Source organism: Megalobrama amblycephala, linkage group LG1 (assembly GCF_018812025.1).
Source record: "Megalobrama amblycephala isolate DHTTF-2021 linkage group LG1, ASM1881202v1, whole genome shotgun sequence".
In the NCBI taxonomy this organism is placed as follows: Eukaryota; Metazoa; Chordata; class Actinopteri; order Cypriniformes; family Xenocyprididae; genus Megalobrama; species Megalobrama amblycephala.
In genome coordinates this window covers 20,281,488-20,305,124 of record NC_063044.1, presented here as the reverse complement: position 1 = coordinate 20,305,124, position 23,637 = coordinate 20,281,488, and the positions used below count along the sequence as shown (strand labels likewise).

At 39.8% G+C, this 23,637-nt stretch overlaps 2 protein-coding genes across 2 annotated transcripts in view; both read right to left on the bottom strand.

Annotated features, from left to right (window-relative positions):
* The window catches only part of LOC125243939 (gastrula zinc finger protein XlCGF57.1-like), an 848,513-nt gene that overhangs the window by 629,778 nt on the left and 195,098 nt on the right, over positions 1-23,637 (bottom strand). The gene's annotated exons all lie outside the window — the stretch shown is intronic.
* LOC125244963 (gastrula zinc finger protein XlCGF49.1-like) lies at positions 9,225-12,360 on the bottom strand (the record flags this gene model as incomplete). The annotated part of the gene is made up of 2 exons (XM_048155357.1): positions 11,225-12,360; positions 9,225-9,811 (listed from the first exon to the last, which is right to left on the bottom strand). Coding segments are annotated over exons 1-2 (678 nt in total), but the record flags the coding sequence as incomplete, so codon positions are not given.

The following is a 23,637-nucleotide window of genomic DNA, read 5'->3' as shown; positions in this document are numbered from 1 at the left end:
AATAAAGATGATGCATCTGACCAGAAAGACAGCATGGCCAGCTTATCCCTGGCAACAGACCTGGCCTCCTGGACTTCTCAGTTCCAAGTAAAGAACAATGCCGTTGACAATCTGTTGAAGATTTTACAGAAACATGGCCATACTCATCTTCCATCCTCTGCTCGAAGTCTGCTGAAAACACCTAGGCAAATACCCACAATGCAGAAATGTGGCATGGAGTATTTGCATTACCCACTGCGTCAACAGTTGCTGAACAACCTGGAGAAGTACCCTGCTGAAGAGATTCTGGACCATGACACAATTAATGTGTCATTCAGTATTGATGGCCTGCCATTGTTCAAGAGCTCAGTTAAAGTTATGTGGCCTGTGCTCTGTGCTATCCACCTCAAGCCCATCATCGTTTTTCCAGCAAAGTTAACATGCGGAAACAAGAAACCCACCAATATGACCTTCCTAGATTCTGTTATAGCAGACCTCAAAGATCTAGTGGCCTTCAGTATAGGGAGAGAAATTTCACTATCAGTGTTCTCTGCATTGTGTGTGATGCTCCAGCAAAAGCCTTTATACGAGCACAAAGCTGTGCTCTGGGTACTATGGCTGTAATAAATGTGACCAGAAAGGTCAATGGTTTAGTAAAGTAACATATCCAACCACAGAAAACATCACCTTACGCACAGATGCTTCATTTAGGAGCCAAGTTCAGCCTGAGCATCACAATGGCAATACTCCACTTATCCAGCTGCCCATTGACATGATAAAAAGCTTCTCAATCGATTACATGCATCAGGCATGCTTGGGGGTGATGAAGAGGCTTCTTCTCTGTTGGACCTGTGGAGAAAGAAGAGTCAGGCTCTCCGCTTACCAAAACAACAAGTGAGCTCTAGGCTGCTTCAAATCCGTAGTCAAATACCCTCCATCTTTTCTTGCACCCCTCGAGGCCTGGATGAGCTTGAGAGATGGAAGGCAACGGAATTCCGTCAATTTAAAAGGGGGTGCTTCTGCACACGGCACTCAACCCGAAGTACAACTTAAATTAAAGTTAAATTACGAAATTTACGTTACATTTTTTGAGCATGTGTAGCTGAGCAGCTCAGTTCTTATGTAGCCCAGTGGCAGTGCTGGTTTTTGTTTGTTATTTGAGCTGAAACTAATGGCACAGAAAATAAACATGTTAAACATGTTTGATATATTAATGTTTGACTTTTGTTGTTTGTTGTTTTTTTACTACATTGGAATCGAAACTGGGAATCGATAAGTGGAATCGAAATCGCTAAAATTAAAACGATACCCAACACAGGATTTAGACTCCGACAGGTCCAGATATTAAACATGCTAAATATCTAGTTTTAAGCAGTTCACTCTACACGATCTGTCACATGAGTGAGCTGTGATTCCCCTCTGAAAAACATGGCGAGCTGAAAACTGGGCTAAAATCGTTTAGTGTGAACCCAGCATAAGCAGTGTGTCGGCCAGAACATGTCATAAGTAACTCTTCGAGGGTCTTTTGAACAGAGGTGTGGACTCGAGTCATGTGACTTGGACTCGAGTCAGACTCGAGTCATGAATTTGATGACTTCAGACTCGACTCGACAAAATGTACAAAGACTTGCAACTCGACTTGGACTTTAACATCAATGACTCGTGACTTCACTTGGACTTGCGCCTTTTGACTCGAGAAGACTTGCTACTTCCCATGAAAACCTGTGGAAAAATTTTTTTTCACAGATATCTGCATCTGTGAAAAAAATGTGCACCACCTGTATGCATGCAGAGAGCACGCGCGCTGCCTGCACCACATCCAATCACTGTAGTCCCACGTTGGTTTGATTCGACAGCATCTAAGCAGGCACATTGAGCAGTCCCCGGAAATGTCCCCGTTTTATAGCTCGTTCAAAATAATCCGCAAATACATTGCAAAAAAGCCCGACCAACACACAGCAGCCTGTTGGTTATCGGAGCAATCGTGTAGTAATTATATTCACCAACAGAGGGGGCCGTGCAGCTACACTGTCACTGCTACACTTGGTCGCGCGCGCGCCCGTTACTTCATGAAGAACGTAACCTGGACCAGAGCAGAGCGCCATAATCATCAATTATCAAAAGAAACATCGCTATTGGTTTCAACTTTTAAGGTAGTAACATACTAACTATTCATGTTAAAGTAATACGGTTTTGTGTTTTATAACAGGGCTTCAACAGGGTGCTGGATTGTTTTGGACAATTTAAACGTCCTCAGTCACAAAGCAGCAATTTCCACACACGTCTTAACTGTATCACGAGGTGAAGGTACACTCAGATATGAATAAATAAAACAATTATAATAAAATAATAATACACTTGCAACTTACTTAGTGTTTAAAATGAGTCTAAAATGCAAAATAATAGTTAAACGTTTAAAAAGTTGTAATTTCTGTACAGCTCATGAAAATGAAAATATTACATTCAATAATAAATGTTAAAAATATTTGTTAAATGCCATTTTATTTATCTTATCTCATATTTATGTTGTTTTAATTTTGTAATGTGATTTTTCAAAATAGTGTAATACTTTTTTTTAGTTAGGCCTGGTTAGTAGTGTAATAGTTTTTTGGTGAATTGTATTAAAACCAGACCAAAAATCCTAATAATAAAATTAATTAATAATTATTACTAATGTAATGATATAGGGAACCCATATTTACCTTTCAAATTATCTGTACTTAACTATTTAAGTTAATTCAGTGAAAAGACCACATTACCCCATTACTCAATTGAACTGAGGGAATCACTTTCCTCAAATCATTTGAGTAGTCTCAACTTATTAGGGTTTACAGTGAACAATTAAAAAACAAAAACCTTCCAAAATGTATTGTCCCCGTTTTTTATTAATAGTTAATAACAAATGAGATTTTGGTGATATTTTGACCACTCAAATAGGAAATGTCCCCGGTTTCCATTTCAGAAATCTGGTCACCTTATTTTATTGATGACATGTTTAAGTTAGCCCTAAGTTTAGGCTAAAAGGACCCATGTCTATTTGAAAGTTAAACTGTTTTGCAATATGAGGTCAATACAATACAGGACTGAATCTGCTGTGCATTGTTCTAGTGCAATATGCAGTTAAAATACAAGCATTTTTTGTGAAAATGTAAATGTTTTGTTTTTTACTGTATTTGATTAATGTCATTGTATAAAAAGAGGTTTAAATAAATACAAATCTTACAGACATACATGATTAGTATAAATTTTATTTCTGTGGTAAGAGGACTTGAAATGACTCGAAACTAAAATGGTTGGACTTTGGACTCGACTTGAGACTTGTTGGCTTTGACTTTTGACTCGACTCGGGACTTGCCTCATCTTTGACTCGACTTGACTCGGGACTCGAGGGCAAAGACTTGAGACTTACTTGTGACTTGCATAACAATGACTTTGTCCCACCTCTGCTTTTGAACTTATCAAAAATGTTAAATTTTTTTAAAACATGTGAGCAGAACCTCTGCAATCACTGCTTTTAAAGGACATTTATGAATGGCATTTCATTTAGCTCATCCATTGTGAAGACATCATCAACACAACAGCCAGTAGCACAGTTCCTCAACAGACCGTCCATACCGGCGTGATGAATACGATCCTCAACTGGACACGAGCCCTGAAGTATCAACAGAGATCAAGTCAACTAAATCGTCCATTGTGAAGGCCTCAGGGACACGACAGCCAGTAGCACAGTTCCTCAACAAACCGTCCATACCGGCGTGATGAATACGATCCTCAACTGGATGGAACTGAAATAAATACTTTGATTGCTGCGATCCTATAAGACTTATGATAGCAACCTGATTCATAACAAAGCACTGTTCGCCAGAGGAGAACTGGCCCCTCGACTAAGCCTGGTTTCTCCCAAGGTTTTTTTCTCCATTTAACACCTATTTGCCACTTGTTTGCCACCTGATGTCACCTGTTGGAGTTTGGGTTCCTTGCCGCTGTCGCCTTTGGCTTGCTTAGTTGGGGACACTTGACATTTGACTTGACATTTGATATTCAACAGTGCTTCTGATCTGCCTGCACTGACACTATTCCTTATGAGCTGCCATGCAGCCAAAATTATGTACCAGTTATCAATGTAAAGCTGCTTTGACACAATCTGCATTGTAAAAAGCGCTATATAAATAAAGGTGACTTGACTTGACTTAGCATTTGTGTCAAAGTGTTTAGATGCTGTCACTGCTGTTTGTTAGCTTTCAATATACAGTTTTATCCTGACTAAAGCTATACTATAGCCGAATGCATGACTGAGCAGTAGCATTTTTGTAAAGGTAGCATTTAATTTATAGTATGAACAACTGTTTGTCTATGAACAGAGAAGTTTGTTGGTATTTGTAGAATTTAGCTAACTGGCTAGCTAAGCAAAAACATGTTGGTCTTTGTTTACGTCCTTGATGCAACCAAAAATAGCAACAGAACTATACGTTTAAAAGACATGTACAAACAATAAAACATACAGTTTGGGCCAATAAACAGAAGCTTCTGCTTTTAAAGTGGGAACTGCTCCATCTTTTATTAAAAGCCTTTGTGCAAATCCAGCATTGAACTCATGTACATTCTGGAAGCTGTCTTCAGCGCCGCATCCAGTGTAGAAAATATCACAGATTATAATGGGTTCTATATCTTTTGTTGCGCCGCTCGTGTCCGGTGTACACAACTCTTCTGCTTCCATATGCTATGCCATATGGCCTTGGCCACTTTGTTGCGTGTTCCCAGGGGCGTGTTTAACAGGGTTTATGATGTCACCAACCCGGGAAGAAGCTCGTTGTAGTCCAAACCAGTCGTTTTTGTAGCCATTAAACTAACTTTGAATCACTAGGCCATAGGGAAAATTGAGGCCACGCCTCAATTTATAGACAAACTGTTCTATAAATGAACATGCACCCCAGGACATTGAGCATATAATTATAACTGTCTTGTAAAGTGTCTTTTTTTTGTATTTTGTTTTATGCATGACTTATGTGCGAACTACTAGTTCATGTAACCTCATATATATTGTACTGACACATATGTGTATCCAGTCAAATTAATGCTCATTTCATGACTTACACTTTCATGTATAACTTCCTCATAGGATGCAGTTTGTGTTTGCTGTATTAACTGGAGTATAAATGAACACAATCCCAGGCCCAGTTTAATCATGCTTAAAAACAAGAGCCATAAACTCCCCCACAGAGGAATTTACTTATTGATCAGGTTGACCCTAAGAGGTGTAACTTCTCCCAGACTTTAAATAGTGACACACAGCTCCCCCTTCCTCTCTCTTGCCTCCTCCGGCCAACACTCCACATCTGCTGGGTGCTCCATGGCCAGGCCTCAACCTGCACCCCATGTGCCTACCTAGAAGAGAGAAAGAACTCTTCCCTACTACAAGAGTCACACTAACCATGCAAGTTTGTCATCGTTTCTTCATTCAACAAAGGAGAAATCCATGACTTACGAGTGAACGCTGACGCTATTAGCTGCCACTGCTCAGAGAGGGCATTTAACTTTCTAGTACTTCTAAATCTCCCTACACTTGAATGAATGAATGAATGCATTTATGATCTGTTTTAAACTATTTTAAGGAGTCACTATGACTTGTGTGTCCATGCTCTTTCCAGGTCCAAGCGAATGCCCAAGTGGGAGTACCAGCTGAAGTAAAGAGCAAAACAGGGCCAATAAATTACACTGTGTGCTGAGACATCCCATCTAAAACTGATGTATTTAACGCGGTTAATCTGAAGTGTTATTATGGACACTTTATTAGGGATTTATTATATATGTCAGCTGTCTGGGAATAAATGTGTTCCCCTGTCTTTCTGTTGCCCCGTCAAGTGTTTGTGTTCCATTTTTTTGTCTCGCGATAGTTCCGCCACAACGCATCAGGGAATCCCTATAATGTAATCATGTAATCATTTCCCATAAAAGAAGGGGATTTACCGGCGTTCTGGAGCAACACTCAAAATACTCTCTTTGGATAATTAAACGCGATTGCGCCATTCTCACTCCCTGTTTTTGTCTGTAACTGTTTTTTTATCCTTGTGGAAATATCCAATCTGGTGGAATTATTTTGCCTTGGACTTCGTCACAGGACAGTGCTGTTCCTCAACATGCTCCCAAACTCAAAACGACTTAAAAGGACAATCTTGCACACACACATACAGTGGTGTGAAAAACGTACTTGCCCCCTTCCTGATTTTTTAATTTTTTTTTTTTAATTTAATGTTTTAGATCATCAAACAAATATAAGTATTAATCAAAGATAACACAAACACAACATGCAGTATTTAAATGAAGGTTTTTATTATGAAGGGAAAGCAAAATCCAAACCCTCATGGCCCTGTGTGAAAAAGTGCTTGACCCCTAAACCTAATAACTGGTTGGGCCACCCTTAGCAGCAACAACTGCAATCAAGCGTTTGTGATAACTTGCAATGAGTCTGTTACAGCGCTGTGGAGGATTTTTAGCCCACTCATCTTTGCAGAACTGTTGTAATTCAGCCACATTGGAGGGTTTTCGAGCATGAACTGCCTTTTTAAGGTCATGCCACAGCATCTCAATAGGACTGAGGTCAGGACTTTGACTAGGCCACTCCAAAGTCTTCATTTTGTTTTTTTTCCAGCCATTCAGAGGTGGACTTGCTGGTGTGTTTTGGATCATTGTCCTGCCGCAGAACCCAAGTTCGCTTCAGCTTGAGGTCACAAACAGATGGCTGGACATTGTCCTTCAGGATTTTTTGGTAGACAGCAGAATTCATGGTTCCTTTTATCACAGCAAGTCTTCCAGGTCCTTAAGCAGCAAAACAGCCCCAGACCATCACACTACCACCACCATATTTTACTGTTGGTATGATGTTCTTTTTCTGATATGCTGTGTTACTTTTATGCCAGACGTAATGGGACACACGCCTTCCAAAAAGTTCAACTTTTGTCTCGTTAGTATTTTCCCAAAAGTCTTGGGGATCATCAAGAAGTTTTTCTGGCAAAACTGAGACGAGCCTTTATGTTCTTTTTGCTCAGCAGCGGTTTTGTCTTGTAACTCTGCCATGCAGGCCATTTTTGCCCAGTACCTTTCTCATGGTGGAGTCATGAACACTGACCTTAACTGAGGCAAGTGAGGTCTGCAGTTCTTTGAATGTTGTTGTGGGGTGATTTGTGACCTCTTGGATGAGTCGTCGCTGTGCTCTTGGGCTAATCTTGGTCGGCCGGCCACTCCTGGGAAGGTTCACCACTGTTCCATGTTTTCACCATTTGTGGATAATGGCTCTCACTGTGGTTCGCTGGAGTCCCAACGCTTTAGAAATGGCTTTATAACCTTTGACTGATAGATCTCAATTACTTTCTTTCACATTTGTTCCTGAATTTCTTTGGATCGCAACATGATGTGTAGCTTTTGAGGATTTTTGGTCTACTTCACTTTTGTCAGGAATCAGGCCTGGATGTGGCTAGAGAAACTGAACTCATGTGTGATAAACCACAGTTAAGTTATGTTTTAACAGCGGGGGCATGCACTTTTTCACACAGGGCCATGTGGGTTTGGATTTTGTTTTCCCTTCATAATAAAAACTACATGTTGTGCTTACTTGTGTTATCTTTGATTCATATTTAAATTAGTTTGATGATCTTAAACATTAAAGTGTGACAAACATGCAAAAAAATAAAAAAAAATCAGGAAGGGGGCAAACACTTTCACACCACTGTATACATTTTTATATATTGCTTTTCTGTTTCATCTTGTATAATACACTCTGGGTTGGCATTTATTCTGTGTTTTGTGGTTATTTGTTGTATCTGCACTCATTCAAACAGTTTTAGGAGGGAAAAGAACAAACTTTATTTGCGTAGCCTGCCTTATTTAGGCAGAGTGTTACAGTCTTCACTGCATGGATAGTTATTACCAAACGAACTATAAAGCAGTTCTTCCTCTTTTCATTTCCATTTTAAAAATATTAAACATATGTGGCTGTATGCATATAGTCTGCAAATATAATACACACCCCTGACTCTTTTTGTTAAATTTCAGTTTTAATGGCCAACAATATCCAAATACTCATTATAAAAGTATAAGCAAAAGGTATAAGAAGCTACTATAAAAAATAAACCAAACAATTCAGTCAAACATACAAAACCAGCGCTCTAGTAGGCTACAACAGTAAACTATAATGCCTAACTATATAAAGTTATGAGATTAAACTTTTAGTTTAACAAATTATAGATTTATGAGACCAAAGATCACCCATTAGATTTACAAAAGATGAATTATATTATCTTTAACCACTACAGAGACATCAGGGCCAGCATCAACCAAACCAACCAGCGTCAGAGCCAAACGTCAGAAGGATTAGCTGAGGTTAGGCTGTTCTCGGTGGGGTACATGAGCGCTGAGCGCCCGGTGATTGCCTGGATCTCACAACTCCAAATAGGTGCTTCTTTTTATCAATAAACCACAAATTTGAGCTTTAAACCAGTACATTCCTACATGCCTGAACACTTTTAATTCTACATATCATGGCATAATAACAGTAATATGTTTAAATTACACAGGTTTTCTGCTTTACTACTGACGCTTGTTAGTTAGTGCGCGATGCAGTCTGGGATACCTGGCTGTCTCAAGTCCGCACAAGTCACCTCTCGATGCATCCTCGATAAAAGGGGCGGATCAAGAACACATCCAAGGATTTGAACTGTTCTTGGCTAGATGTGAATTTTGAATTGGAACAGTACTTGGGCAGAGACTGATGACGTTTCACACAAGTACAGACAAGAGCACATATTGAGAAACGGCTATCTATGAATGAATGAATGATTGAATGAATGAGACATTTCAAGGTCTCTCCTCATCCACAACCTGGATAATTCAACAGCAGCCACAGAGCAACAGCGCCAACTATAGGTAGAGAGGAGAGATTTGTCTACCTTTCACAGAAGAGGCATGATTGCTCAGCACAAAGTGAACTACTTATGATTTCAGACTGTGGAGAAGTGGCCCTTCACTGCATGGATCTTCATGTGTATCTTCAGGTGGTTTTTAATAGAGAAACTCTTTCCACACTGATCACACATGTGCAGCTTCTTTCTGCTGTGGATCCTCTCATGTGTTTTCAGAGATGATGACTGACTGAATCTCTTGTCACAGTGTGAACACTTTTATGGTTTTTCTCCAGTGTGGATCCTCTCATGACGTTTTAAATGGTTTGCTGTAGTAAAAGTCTTCTCACACTCAAAGCACATGTACTCTCTCACACCAGTGTGTGTTTTCTCATGTTTATGTAAATATTGCAGCAGTGAAAAACTCTTTCCACACACAGAACATGAATGTGGCTTCTCCTTTGTATGAACTCTCAGGTGTCTCTTTAAGGTTGATTTCACACGAAATGTTTTGTCACATTGATCACACGTGAACAGTCTCACTCCGGTGTGGATCGTCATGTGTCCTTTAAGGTGTGATGATTGACTGTAGCTCTTCCCACACTGATCACATGTGAACGGCTTCTCTCCTGTATGAACTCTCATGTGATCCTTAAGATGTTGTTTGGTTGAGAAACTCTTCCCACATTGATCACATGTGAACGGCTTCTCTCCGGTGTGGATCCTCGTGTGTTCTTTAAGGTGTGATGATTGACTGTAGCTCTTCCCACACTGATCACATGTGAACGGCTTCTCTCCTGTATGAACTCTCATGTGATACTCAAGATGTTGTTTGGTTGAGAAACTCTTTCCACACTGAGTGCAGGTGAAAGATTTCTTGGCTCTTTTCTTTAGAAATGTCTTTAGTTCTTCACTCTCATTGCTTTCTTCCATCAGGTCTGAAATGAGAGAGAAAAAAAATAATTTTCAGAACATCAAAATAATCGAAAGAGAAATATGAAGTGAAAGGTCATAAAATTGAGACTTGCTGTGATAGACAACTGCTTTCAAATATTCAGATCATTTTGATGCAGAGTCCAGAATGAATCAAGTATAACATTTTATTTTGCACAGATAAACGAGGAGAAAAGTTTGGTCAAGGCGTGTCCTGAGCTCTTTCTCTTTCTCCCCAGGGGGTGTTTTATTGTTTTATTGTAGGGTGTTTGATCTCAGCTTTTGTTTTAGCAGGAAAATCAAGTCTTACACAATTTTTATATTTAAAACGTTAGAGCATGTTTCTGTAGTGAAAACTATTAAATATATTTGATCAAAGACAAAATTATCAATTTTCAATTCACACTTATATGTATAGCGCTTTTTCACAATACACCGTTTCAAAGTAGCTTTACAGGAAATGCATATCAACATTATAATTTAGAATGATCTGTTATCAGAGGAGACTGTGTCAAAATGTGATCTAATGTGATATTAACAGCCATATTTTGACATCAACATTTAGATTGATATTTAATTTATTTTCCTAAAACTGTGTAATTATTAAGGGCTGTTCACAGCAGACTTCTCCTTCCACTGACTTCCTTTCATACGCATGTGAATGTAAGACACTAGAAACACAAGATCAAGTGAAGTTTGCAGTAAAGTGGAGTAGATTGTATATTTTAAAATTTGGAGTGATTATTATTTGTTATTTATGTTTTTAAAAATATATCATGTCTTATCTCGACCGTTGCCGTCTCTGTATAAAGTTCACATGCTCAAAGTCTAGACTGACTGCATCTTTAAATGTGTTATTATCAGTGTCCTACATGATTCACTCAACCCTGTTACTTCTGACATGATTTTCCTCCTTTCAAAAACGCCCAGGAAGTGACATCATCTGGGCTCTTTCTAGAGCATGATGGGAGGACAAGAAAATAATCTCAATCCATTGTCTCAGTTTTTACACAAATGAATGACTGCATTCATCAACCCTGTTACCAAAGTTACTGTAAGAAGAGATTTTGCTCAAGTTACACTCACAACCCTGTCAGCCATTCTGGAAAGTTCATTTATTTCATACATTTTGGTGTTTACAGTTTATTCTTAAAAATAACAGTGTTGAAAACTGTATTGAAAATGCCTAAATTCTGGAAACACTTTTGCAAACTGTGAAGCTGATATGAAACAAATGGAAAATACGTAAATATTTAGTTGGATCTGATGTTGACAATCAGTATGAAGTTTCTCAAAACTTCCCTTTAGGAAATTTCTGTTAGGAAAGAACTTTAACTGTCTAAATGTGCAGAAGTGCTTGAATCTTTCTAACATGAATGTTGTTCAGCATCATGAATGAATGAGGAATAAACACCAACCTCTTTGTTCTTCAGTATCTTCAGTGTGTTTCATTCTGCAGGGTTCTGGATCACTCGTGTTCTCACTGTCCTCCTTAATAAACTCACTCATGTTCTTTGCAGTTTTCAGCTCTTCCTGGTGCTTCAGTGAGTGCTCTCTGATGGGAATATTCCTGCATTTATTAGAGAACTGCAGTGGGAGGAGCTTCACTGATGATGTGACTGCTGTGGGAGGAGCTTCACTGATGATGAATCCCAGTGTGGGAGGAACTGATCTGCCAAAAAAAAATATATATATATCAGTTACAGGGTTTGTTTTTGTATTAAATGATAACAGAATAAAATGTAACAAAATTATTCCAAATATGGATAATGGTAAGAAAAACAGTTAAAAGCACAAAGACAAAAATAATTGTACATATTTGAGGTCATCAAATCCCCTCAGTCTGTTGACGGCAATGAAACGAGCTTTAAGTGTCAATTTACAGCAGATCTGAAGACATCAGCATAATAAATGAGGTGAAAACAGGAACTATTGACATGAAATAAAGAGTGTTTTCAGCAGTTTCTCTGTTGATATTGATGATCCTCAGACTATCAATATGGGGGTAAATTGATGCCAAAACCATTGAAAATGGACAGACTAAAAGTCACAAATAGATATTAGAACTTGTAAACACAAAACACAATCTACAAATAGATAAAAAATCCGCAAACAAAGTCCTCATGATCCGCAAATGTAAAACAAGATCTACAAATAGATACAAAGTCCTCAAACAAACTCTTTGTGATCCACAAATATAAAGCATGATCTACAAAAAGATTAAAAATCCACAAATAAACACATCCTGATTCACAAATAGAAATCAGTGACTTGTACTTGAAAACCAGAATTTGAATGAATGTAAAGTGACTTGTTTGCAGATGAAGATCATGTTCTGTTTGTAGATTGTGTCACATTTGTTTTCATAATTCTGACACTATTGTTTCGCTGTTGTGACAAAATAATGCCATAATCATTGAAAATGAAGAGACTATGAGTCAAAAATGCATATTACAATTTGTAAACACAAAACAAGATCTACAAATAAATTTAAAATCTGCAAATGTAAAACACAATCTGTAAATAGATTCCAAATCTGCAAACAAATTCCTCATGATCCGCAAATGTAAAACAATCTACAAATAGATAAAAAATCCACAAACAGACTCTTCATGATTCACAAATAGAAATCAGTGACTTGTACTTGACAACCAGAATTTGAATAAATGCAAAGTGATTTGTCTGCGCATGAGGGTCATTTTTTATTTGTAGATTGTGTTGCATTTGATTTCCGAATTTTGGCACAGCTGTTTCGCTGTTTTTTCCATTAAAAAATCTACAAATGCCCTCCTCACAATTTGCAAACAAACATGGTCTAACTTGTATTTTCAAACCACTGTAAAAAGACATTCGTACACATTCTGTGCAAAGCTCAGCATGCAAGTGTTGAATCTGTGTTTGCAGATCACTGGGCATTCACAGATCCCTCTCCACACGTCTACAGATCTTTTTGGCACTATCTTTCCGCAGAGTGTGTGACTACGATCCACACGTGTAGTCAGCCAATCAGGGGTATTGCTTCAATGTGATGTCACGCCCCCTCAATAAGCCCATTTCAAAATAAGAGCTGACACTTCTCTGATGTGTGGGCTGGGCTCACTGCCATTTACCGTTGCCGGTGTCACAGCGCTGACAGGCGGACAGAGCCTGGGCAGCGCTGCAGTAGGAGTAAAATCTTTAATACGTGGAAGGGGGACCTGCCACGGTTATGCGCGCCTGCCTCGGGACCTGCCAGGGTTATACGCGCCTGCTTCGGGACCTGCCAGGGTTATACGCGCCTGCCTCGGGACCTGCCACGGTTATGCGCGCCTGCCTCGGGACCTGCCAGGGTTATACGCGCCTGCCTCGGGACCTGCCACGGTTATGCGCGCCTGCCTCGGGACCTGCCAGGGTTATACGCGCCTGCCTCGGGACCTGCCACGGTTATGCGCGCCTGCCTCGGGACCTGCCAGGGTTATACGCGCCTGCTTCGGGACCTGCCAGGGTTATATGATGCATATATGATATATGCCGATTGATGAATGCGTGCAAACAGTGCAATCCTGCTCTTATGCACCTATTTATCATCTTAACTTAATATTTTATTCGCTCTTATTGCCCATAATGGAGCGCGTCTCTTAGCTCCTACTAGCGTCGCGCCTGCATCAAGATCTCTCACTGTTTACAGGTACCAGACACTCTGATTGACACATGAGAGCAAACGGATACATAAATAAGAGCAGGATTGCACAATTTGTCAACTTATATTTTATTCGCTCTTGCCCATAATAGAGCGCGTCTCGTGGCTCCTACTCGCGTCGCGCCTGCCTCAAGATCTCTCACTGTTTACAGGTACCAGACACTCTGAGTGACACATGAGAGCAAACGGATACATAAATAAGAGCAGGACTGCACAATTTGTCAACTTATATTTTATTCGCTCTTATTGCCCATAATGGAGCGCGTCTCTTAGCTCCTACTAGCGTCGCGTCTGCCTCAAGATCTCTCACTGTTTACAGCTACCAGACACCCAGGACTGATGCAGGAGAGCACAGAACAAAACATGTCACAGCCAAGGTGAGTAAATTGAACAGGTAAAATCACATTGTGGTCTGTGAAACATTGTTTAAGGATCTTTTTAAGTACTAGTTTAGTAAGTTAATAAGATTTTTACAGTCTTTATAAAACATTTCTTTAAATGTTTGTGTCATTCAACAACACTGAAACAGCATTAGTTTTTATTTTTATTTATTTATTGTAATATGGGCTCAGACACCTTAAGCAGAGAAAAAAATGTAAAAAAAAAATATGATTGTAAAAAATGGGCTACACATTGTGGCATTAAGGCAAACTCAAAAGGTTATGCTGTACAAAATAAGTAACTATATTAGTTCTGCAAATTTAACTTAAAGTCATTTAAAATGATTTAAAAAGTCAGAGTTCAATTAAAATATTATATTTTCAGCAGCCAAATTCTTTGAACACGCCCACACACGCGACCACGTTCATATTATAATGCAATCATAAATAAATTACAGGAAACATGATTAATTCACCTCCATATTGCGATTAAACTAAATAAGTTACACTCATAAGAACTGCTATGTTCCGGTGAAAAAAATAAAAATAAAGAGAGCATATATCAAGATACTTACTTGCTTCTTTATTTGTAGTACATAACGTCTCATCTGCAGTCATCCAAACGTGCGCTCCTTTGTTTTCTTCTTCTTTTATGGCGGCATTTTAATGCCATTAATGCAGCGCAAATTGTTGCCGCGCAGTAAATCACTTCCGCAGAGGATCGCGACGCGAGGAAACGGGAGCCCGCGAGCTCATTTTAAACCCGCGCGCGCGCAGAATCTCCTCTGCGCGCAGATCAAGCCCTCGCTGCTCGGAAGACTCGCAGCACGCGCGTCATCATTCCCCACACTCGCGCTCATTTTTTTCGCTCGCGCGAAACTTTTGATTTTTGTCAGTGGGGGCAGGACTTTACTTATTTCAGTGTAAGTAAATGTCATTGGTCAATTCAGTTTTTCCGAAGTCTGTTTTGATGACGTCTGTTGTAAAACGTAGACATGGCTTCATCAATGGACCAGATGCAAGTGAGTTAAACTTTATTTATTAACTGTTGATTGCATTATTATTATAATATGGCCTACCAAAATTAACTTGTTTATATTATTTTTATGGAGCTGTAGCTGCTGGGGAATAAGAGAACACATATTATATTTGTGTAGTTCACCGCTACATTACCACTATACTTCCACTAAACAGATTGTTTACCCAGCCAAAATTTGTCAGTCTGAAACTACAGAAATTCAAAAGTGTCAATTAAATAGTTTAACTTGATTCTAATCCAGAATTGCTTCATTGGCTTGGATAAAGTACATACTTGTTCATATCAGCAAGAGTTGTTGTGTAAGCTTTTTGTTATCATTCTTTGTCAGTTAATATATTATCAGGTTAATATATTTTCCATTAAATACAGATAAAATGGTTTCAGCATTCACCTGTTGAAAGGTTGCAGTTAAAGTTAAATACAGTCAATATGAATGATCATACCCCCGAAACCCAATTTAGAAATCTTTATATCTAAGACATATTTCGTTTTTTTGTTGTTGTTTTTGTATACTATCATGGGTAAACAGATACTGTTTAGTGGAAGTATAATGATGTAGCGGTGAATACTATGTGTTCTCATTTTTCCCCAGCAGCTACAGCTCCAAAAAATATAAATCAAGTTAATTAGTATCTAAAAGGACATTAATAATAATAATGCAATCAATCAGTCATAAATAAAGTTTAACTCACTTGCATAATAAAGTAAATACTTAGTTTTTGGACCATACTATAGTAAAGTGTAGTATACTGTAACATTAACTATTTACAACACTTTGTTAATAATGCTTCAGTATACAGTGTATTAACTATGATGAACTGATAAACTGTAATAAATACTGTATAGGCTACTTTAGTTTTTACTACAGTAAACTCTAGTGTATATTGTAGTAATATACCCTATAGTTGTAGAAAACATAGTATTTGGGTAATTTGTTTATATTACCCTCAACAACTATAGAATTACACAGCAAATAAAAGTACTATACTATACTATGTTCAAAAACACTATAGTATTTACTATAAATTACTATAGTATTTTTTTCACTGGTCCAAGCCATGTCTAATCATTTTACAACAGGCGTCCAATCAAAACAGACTTCTGGAAAAACTGAATTGACCGATGACATTTGAGGTTAACTGAAATAAGTAAAGTCCCGCCCCACGACTGACAAAAATCAAAAGTTTCGTGCGATGTGGGGAATGATGACGCGCGTGCTGCGAATCTTGTCCGAGCACGCGAGGGCTTGATTGCGCGCAGAGGAGATGTAGCGCGCGCGCGGGTTTAAAATGAGCTTGCGGGCTCCCGTTTCCTCGCGTGCAGATCTGTTACTCTCGCGGAGTGATTTACGCGCGCGCAGCATCAATTGTGCGCTCGGTCATTAATGGCATTAAAATGCCGCCATATTCTTTGATCAGCAAAGTTGCCTCACGCATCGCGATCACAGAAAGATGGCTGAAGGTGCATTTTTCAAACTCTGGTGAAGTAGTGCGCCGTCATGACGTAGTATTTTTGCGCATGCGTATTAAACAAAAAGTTTATAGGCTATAATACGTGCATGATTAAATTTGTTCAAGTTGAAGTTTTTCTAATTCATTGTTGTAGTTAGACTATAAGTTTACAGAACTTGACACATTCACCTAACTGAAATTCAATTATTTTATAGTTTAGTCTGATTAAAATTAAATGTATTTTAACTGAATATGAATTCAAATTAATTTTTAGATCTGTTAAACTTTTGCTTGCAATTAAATGTTTAATCAACTTAGAACAACAATGATATTAAAAGTATTATACACATATGTAAAGTACAGCACTGTTGCGTATCACAAATACAGCACTCCGTAAAAAAAAACAAAAACATTTTATGTCAAATATTATGTAGAAAACTGACACTAGTCGAGTTTAGAGCAGGAGCTGGTGATAAAAATTTCAACAATAAGTTGTATACACTGTATAAGCAAGTGTATTGAAATTCAAAAGAAAAATAATTTTCAAGTGTATTAATGCACACAGTATTTATTAAAGACTAAGCACATTTAAAATACATTAACAAATGTCAACACACTTAAGTTGAAATTAAAATAAATTATTTTTCATGTGCTTTAATATATAAGTCAATACATCAGAATAAGTTTACTTATTTAAAACACTATAAAGTCATAATTAAGTAAAAATTAAGTGCATTTTTAAAAAGTGCTCTTAAGCATGTTTAGAAATATTGTCATGAAAGTGTACTTTAAAGTTAATTAGACATTATTATAAAGTGCATTTTTAAAAAAGTGTTAATAAATATTGTCATTTAAGTGTACTTTCTTTAAGTACAACTTAATAAGTCATTATTACAAAGTGCAATTTTAAAAACTGCACTTAAGCATGTTAATAAATATTGTTATTAAAGTGTACTTTCTTTAAGTACAACTTAATAAGTCATTATTACAAAGTGCATTTTTAAAAAGTGCACTCAAGCCAGTTAGTAAATATTGTCATTTAAGTGTACTTTCCTTAAGTACAACTTAATTTGACATTATTGCAAAGGGCATTTTTAAAAAGTGCACTTAAGCGTGTTAATAAATATTGTCATTAAAATGTACTTTCTTTAAGTACAACTTAAATATAGACATTATTACAAAGTGCATTTTTAAAAAGTGCACTTAAGCGTGATAATAAATATTGTATTAAAGTATATTCTATTTAAGTACACTTAAGTGGCCTTTAACTTTAATTATATTATATTATCCACAAGTGCACTTTTTAAAAAGTATACTTTAAGATTTGAAGTACACACAAAGTACACTTTCAATACAATTAAGTGCACTTCTTTTTCACAAGGGCAATATTCCCTACAGAAACAATATCCAACCGAATAAGATTAACCTTATCAACGAAAAACTTTAAAAATCTCTCACACATATCCTTAGAAGGAGTTGGGGAAAAATTAATAGATGGACTCAGTACTTTATCTATTGTTGAAAACAATACCCTCAGATTATTTGAATTATGTGATATAATTCGCGAAAAATATGAAGATCTAGCGGCTTTAACAGCATCTTGATAGTTAGAAAGAGACTCTCTAAAAATATCATAAGATACTTGCAACTTATCTTTAAGCCACCTGCGTTCTGCCTGCCGACAAACCCGTCTCATATTACGAGTGACATCGTTTAACCAAGGTTGTTTTTTAACTTTCTGACATTTGATTTTAAAAGGCGCAACATTATCCAAGATCTTTAAGCAGACATGATTAAAAGAGTTTAACAATTCATCAGGTCCTCTAGGGTGCAACATAGTAGACTCAGTAGACAAGGATGATTCAATAAAAGCAGTTGAAAAAGCACTACGTGTAGAAGTAGTAATAACCCGGGACAGGCATGAAGGGGGCTGATAGAGGAGTACATTTGTTGCAGAAGTAAGATTAAACCTAATAGGCATATGATCCGAGATGGCAGTTTCCTCTACATAAATATTTTCTATCGTTATTCCTGATGAAAAAACCAAATCAAGTGTATGCCCACGATCATCTGTAGGACCAGAGACACATTGAAGTAAATTAAAAGAATCAGCTAGATTCAAAAATTCTTTGGTCATGGGTGAACCAGGACAACAGACATGTATGTTAAAATCACCCATAATCAAGATTCTGTCTGCAGATGGAACGATCACAGTTAAAAACTCATAAAATTCATTAAGAAAGTTCTTATTATAGCCAGGAGGCCTATATATCAAGGCACAAATCACTGGCGAGGGCAAGTCGATCTTCATTAATTTAACTTCAAAGCTCTTGAAACTGTCAACAGGTTGTAACCTGCACTGTGTCATGTTATTAAAAATAGCAGCCAAGCCTCCACCCCGACGATTACTCCTCGAAGTACTTAAGTTGCAACATCCCGTTGGTAGAAGCTCAGCAAAAGGGCTCGTATCAGCATCATTTAACCAAGTTTCAGTAATAAAAAGACAGTCCAGCCCATGTGTTACATAAAAATCATTCAGGATAAATGTTTTGTTGACAACTGAGCGTGCATTAATCAAAGCCATATGCACAGTGGTCAAATCGGTAGACCGAATAGAAGAAGAACCAGCACTTAGCTTTGTTGACCCGGCTCATCTCACAGGGTGCAAATTTGAGTGCACCACACCTCCATGTCTTATTCCCCTCCATGTAGTCCAAGGCAGTAGTGTTGATGTATCGGGGAAAACATGTATCAGATAAGAAGGCCACAACTCCTCCGCTCGTCTAACTCCGCTGTTTAGGATCCTCAGTTTTTTAAGCTTTACCAAGACTCCAGCTCGCGTGCCTCGTTTCCTGCGGCGTCCCTTATAAATAAATTAACAAACAAGAATATATGATGTATAACAATATAAAATATGAAGAGTTCAGATGCAAAACCCTCTAAATCCATCAGACTTCTTTTCTTTAAAATGAGCATTTTTTACCAAAAATAACTTTTTTTCAAAAATGTCACTCTAGACAATTTATTGGTTTTTAACAAGTTCGATTTTCTTTTGCTCAAAACCAGCTAAATCCACTTGTGCTTTTTTTTCCACAAACCTCTAAATCCACCTATTTGGGACAAGACATGGTAAATAGTTGAAAAATCACTGAAGATGCAACTAGAAACCCTGAAAAAGATGAGAGCACTTATCATTTAAAAACTAAACAGAAGACAAACATTTTTACACAGGGATCTAACACGTCTCTTCTATTCAGCCTCCACTTTTTGCCTCCTCCGTTTATATGGCACAGCTTCCATATGAGACAGAAGTATAGCATCTTGTTTGACTTTGTCTTTGGCGAAATAGAGTTGTTGTTTGATGTATGATAAATCTGATTCCTTCAAAGTAACGGCACTGCACAAAGAACTGTTATGAGTGCATGATACAATTGCGACCAAGCCATTTCCACTGTAGGCTATTTTGCTTTATGACAGGCAGAGTTTTGAGGTAAATAACGTTTTCTTCTGCCATTCAATATTAGTGTCACAGACACGTCAGGTTCCAACATCCACCAATCACAGCGCATTCCATCCCCAGAGTACTGATCACCGCCACCTGCACCTCATCATTGCACTCATCAACTGCACCATAAATAGCACGCACACACAGCACTCTTTGTCCGGTCTCGTTTACAGATACTCACGTAAATGCTTACCTCAAGGACTCCCTACTACTTACCCACCAGACTCCAGCGTGCTCCCTACCTTAGTGTTCCTCGTCTCCTGTGTGTGTGTGCGCTCCACCTGTCTCCAGCGATCTCCAGCTCCAGCGTGTTCAAAGACTTCTATACCTGAAAAGGAAAAGGACAGTAACTATCTCCATACTTCTCACATTACCATCTACTAATCCATCTCTGCTTACCTGCATTCTGCATTCAACTCTACTGGTGTCAATAAACTCCCTTTACCTGTTAACATCTGTGTCTGACTCCTGTGTACCGTAACAATTAGTAGGACAGGCTGATCCATTTCATCGTACTCCATCTTTTATTTTAAAAATCTCAATCTGAATCTGACTCTAAAAAAATCTCCTCAGCGCGCCGCTATATTGAAACCGCTCGGAATCATATGATTCGATTCGCGCCTTCTGATTGGTTCTCGGAACATAGCGGCTTTTTGCTGCCAAAGGGAAGTGGCGTCTAGAGGGTTTTGCCAACAAACTGATATTTCTGAATGGGCTGACGCTGCGATTTAGAGGATTTGAAGCACGTGATTTGTTGAACGTGTACTACATGCCGTAAGCATTCATTCAATGTCATTATCTAATTTTTGACAGAGATGGCGTTTAGCGGCTTTTGCATCTGAACTCTTCATATTATGAAAGCAAAAGGCACTAAACAAGACCAATAACCTTGATTTTAACCCATTAAACACAGTGTACCCCATTTCCCCATGATATATGTACTTACAAGTCATTTGCCCACCGGCAACTATAGTTGTGTCATGATCATTACTGGGAGTGCCCTTGTCTGCCTCTAGAGGGCACTCCAATCTGGACTGTTCCTCACCCATTATGTGAACTGCATTTCCCATAACCCACTTCCTGGACTCATTACCTCTTCATTGCATCCAGCTGTCTTGTGTTATGTTCATTAGTGTCTGTCTATTTATACTCAGTTGTTTCTGCTTTTGTTTGTGGTTCGTTGTATTATGTTACGTGCACTTTTGTATCTCTGGCTTTCTGTTTTTGTGGACTGTTTCTGTGGAGTTTGACCCTTGCCTGTTTCCTGGATTACGTGTTTGGTTTATCCCATTAAAGCTGCGCTTGGATCCTAACATCTTGTCTGTGTGCATTACGTGACAGAACGAACCACCATGCAAGGATCCAGCAGCGAGAGAGTCTGGTCACCGACCAACACATGGCAAAGTCGGAGCAATCCCCAGGATTTGGCGGCGCTTCGGCAGAGGGGTATGAAGATGCGGGCATTTATCCAGAGGTTCTGGTCACGGGTGGAGAAGTTTAGCCTCCCTGATGCGGTCCTCAAGAACACATGTAATAACTGTTTGGATGACCCTCTACCGCAGTGGGAGATGGAGATGGTGGGGAGGTTAAACTTTTGGAACTTCGCCAATTACCTGTATCTAAGTAGGAATAAGCCGATTCGGAGACCTCCTGAGCCCGCTCCAGCCCGTGTGTCCGCTCCAGAGCCCTCTCCTGCCCATGTGTCCACTCCAAAGCCCGCTCCAGCTAGTGTGTCCGCTCCAGTCAGTGAGGCCGCTCCAGCCAGTGAGCCCGCTCCAGCCCGTGAGTCCGCCCCAGCTAGTGATTTCGCTCCAGAGACCGCTCCAGTCCGTGAGTTCGCTCCAGAGCCCTCAGAGGAGGTGGGTACAGAGTCACCGCCTCACTCACAAAAAAGGAGGAAGAGGAGGAGGAAGGTTTCCTTCATCCCTCAAGGCCTGGAGGCCTTTTCAGAGTCTGTTCCAGCCCCGCATGCGCTTCCTGTCAGTCCTGTCATGGCCAGAAGGACTGTTCTTACGTTCTATATTCTGGCTGTCTTGCGGGCCTGGAGGATTCATTCCAGTTCCTTGGATCGGGGACCAGCCCGAGCCCGCTGCCGTCATGGAGCAGCCCGAGCCCATTGCCGCCCCAGAGCAGTCCGCTCTTCCTGTCAGTCCTGTCATGGCTAAGAGGACGGTCTTAACCTTCTACGCTTTGGCGTTCTTACGTGCCTGGAGGATGCACTCAAGTGCTGTTTATTCTGGACCAGTCTGCCAGCCCGAGGCCACTGCCCTCCCAGAGCAGCCCGCTGCCGTCCCTGAGCCGTCCCTGAGCAGCCCGCTGCCGTCCCAGAGCAGCCCATTGCCATCCCAGAGCTGCCCGCTCTCCCCGATACGGCCACGGAGGCCGTCACCAAGCTGCCCACTCTCCCTGATACGGCCACGGAGCACCCTTGGTCTGCCCTGCCGCCACCACCGCCCAGGCCGTCTGTCCTGTCGCCGCCGCCCAGGCCACCAGACCTGCTGGCACCCGCCTGGTCAGTTCCTCCAGCGCCGCCCTGGCAATCAGCCAGGACTCCAGACCGGCTGGAACCCGCCTGGTCAGTTCCTCCAGCGCTGCCCTGGCAATCAGCCAGGATTCCAGACCTGCTGGAACCCGCCTGGTCAGTTCCTCCAGCACCGCCCTGGCACTCAGCCAGGACTCCAACCTTCATGGAGCCCCCATGGTCTGTTCCTCCGGCTCCCCCCTGGCCTTCAGTTGGGGACTCTGGTCCTGGCCCACCATCCCTCCCCCTGATCCTCCTCCAGTCCACCTCCCTCCTAAGTTTTTGGGGTTGTGTTTTTTTTTTTTTTGTCTGGTGGAGCGTCTGGTAGCCGCTCCTTTGAGGGGGGGTAATGTCATGATCATTACTGGGAGTGCCCTTGTCTGCCTCTAGAGGGCACTCCAATCCAGACTGTTCCTCACCCCTTTTGTAAACTGCATTTCCCATAACCCACTTCCTGGACTCATTACCTCTTCATTGCACCCAGCTGTCTTGTGTTATGTTCATTAATATCTGTCTATTTATACTCAGTTGTTTCTGCTTTTGTTTGTGGTTCGTTGTATTATGTTACGTGCACTTTTGTATCTCTGGCTTTCTGTTTTTGTGGACTGTTTCTGTGGAGTTTGACCCTTACCTGTTTCCTGGATTACGTGTTTGGTTTATCCCATTAAAGCTGCGCTTGGATCCTAACATCTTGTCTGTGTGCATTACGTGAAAAGTTGCCGCTTGGACTTTTGACTAAAGGGGCGTCACACTGCACTTTTCGTTCCATTGACTTCCATTCAAACGCATGCGAATGCATCAGACCGGAAACGCAAGCTTGTGCGAAAAAGTTCCAAAGTTCAAGTTTGGTGAACTCTGACCTGCGAACTCGCATCACGTGAAGACGTGTTGCTTATATTACTATTATTGCCTACCACATTAATCTGACGTCGCTAGCTTGTAATCTTTGAATCTAAATCGCTGTTACAACGTGTTTGCATCTCGCTTGTTAACTTGTTATCAGTCTCGCACGCTCCTTTTTCAACGCGTTCATCAAACAGCTGGTGTTTTCATCTCCGTATAGCTTTGTTTTCTCTTACTTTTATTAATTTTTGCTTATATTATTATTGCCTACCACATTAATCTGACGTCGCTAGCTTGTAATCTTTGAATCTAAATCGCTGTTACAACGCGTTTGGATCTCGCTGGTTAACTTATCAGTCTCGCGTGCTTTTTTTTTTTTTACGCGTTCATCAAACAGCTGTGGTAACTCGGAT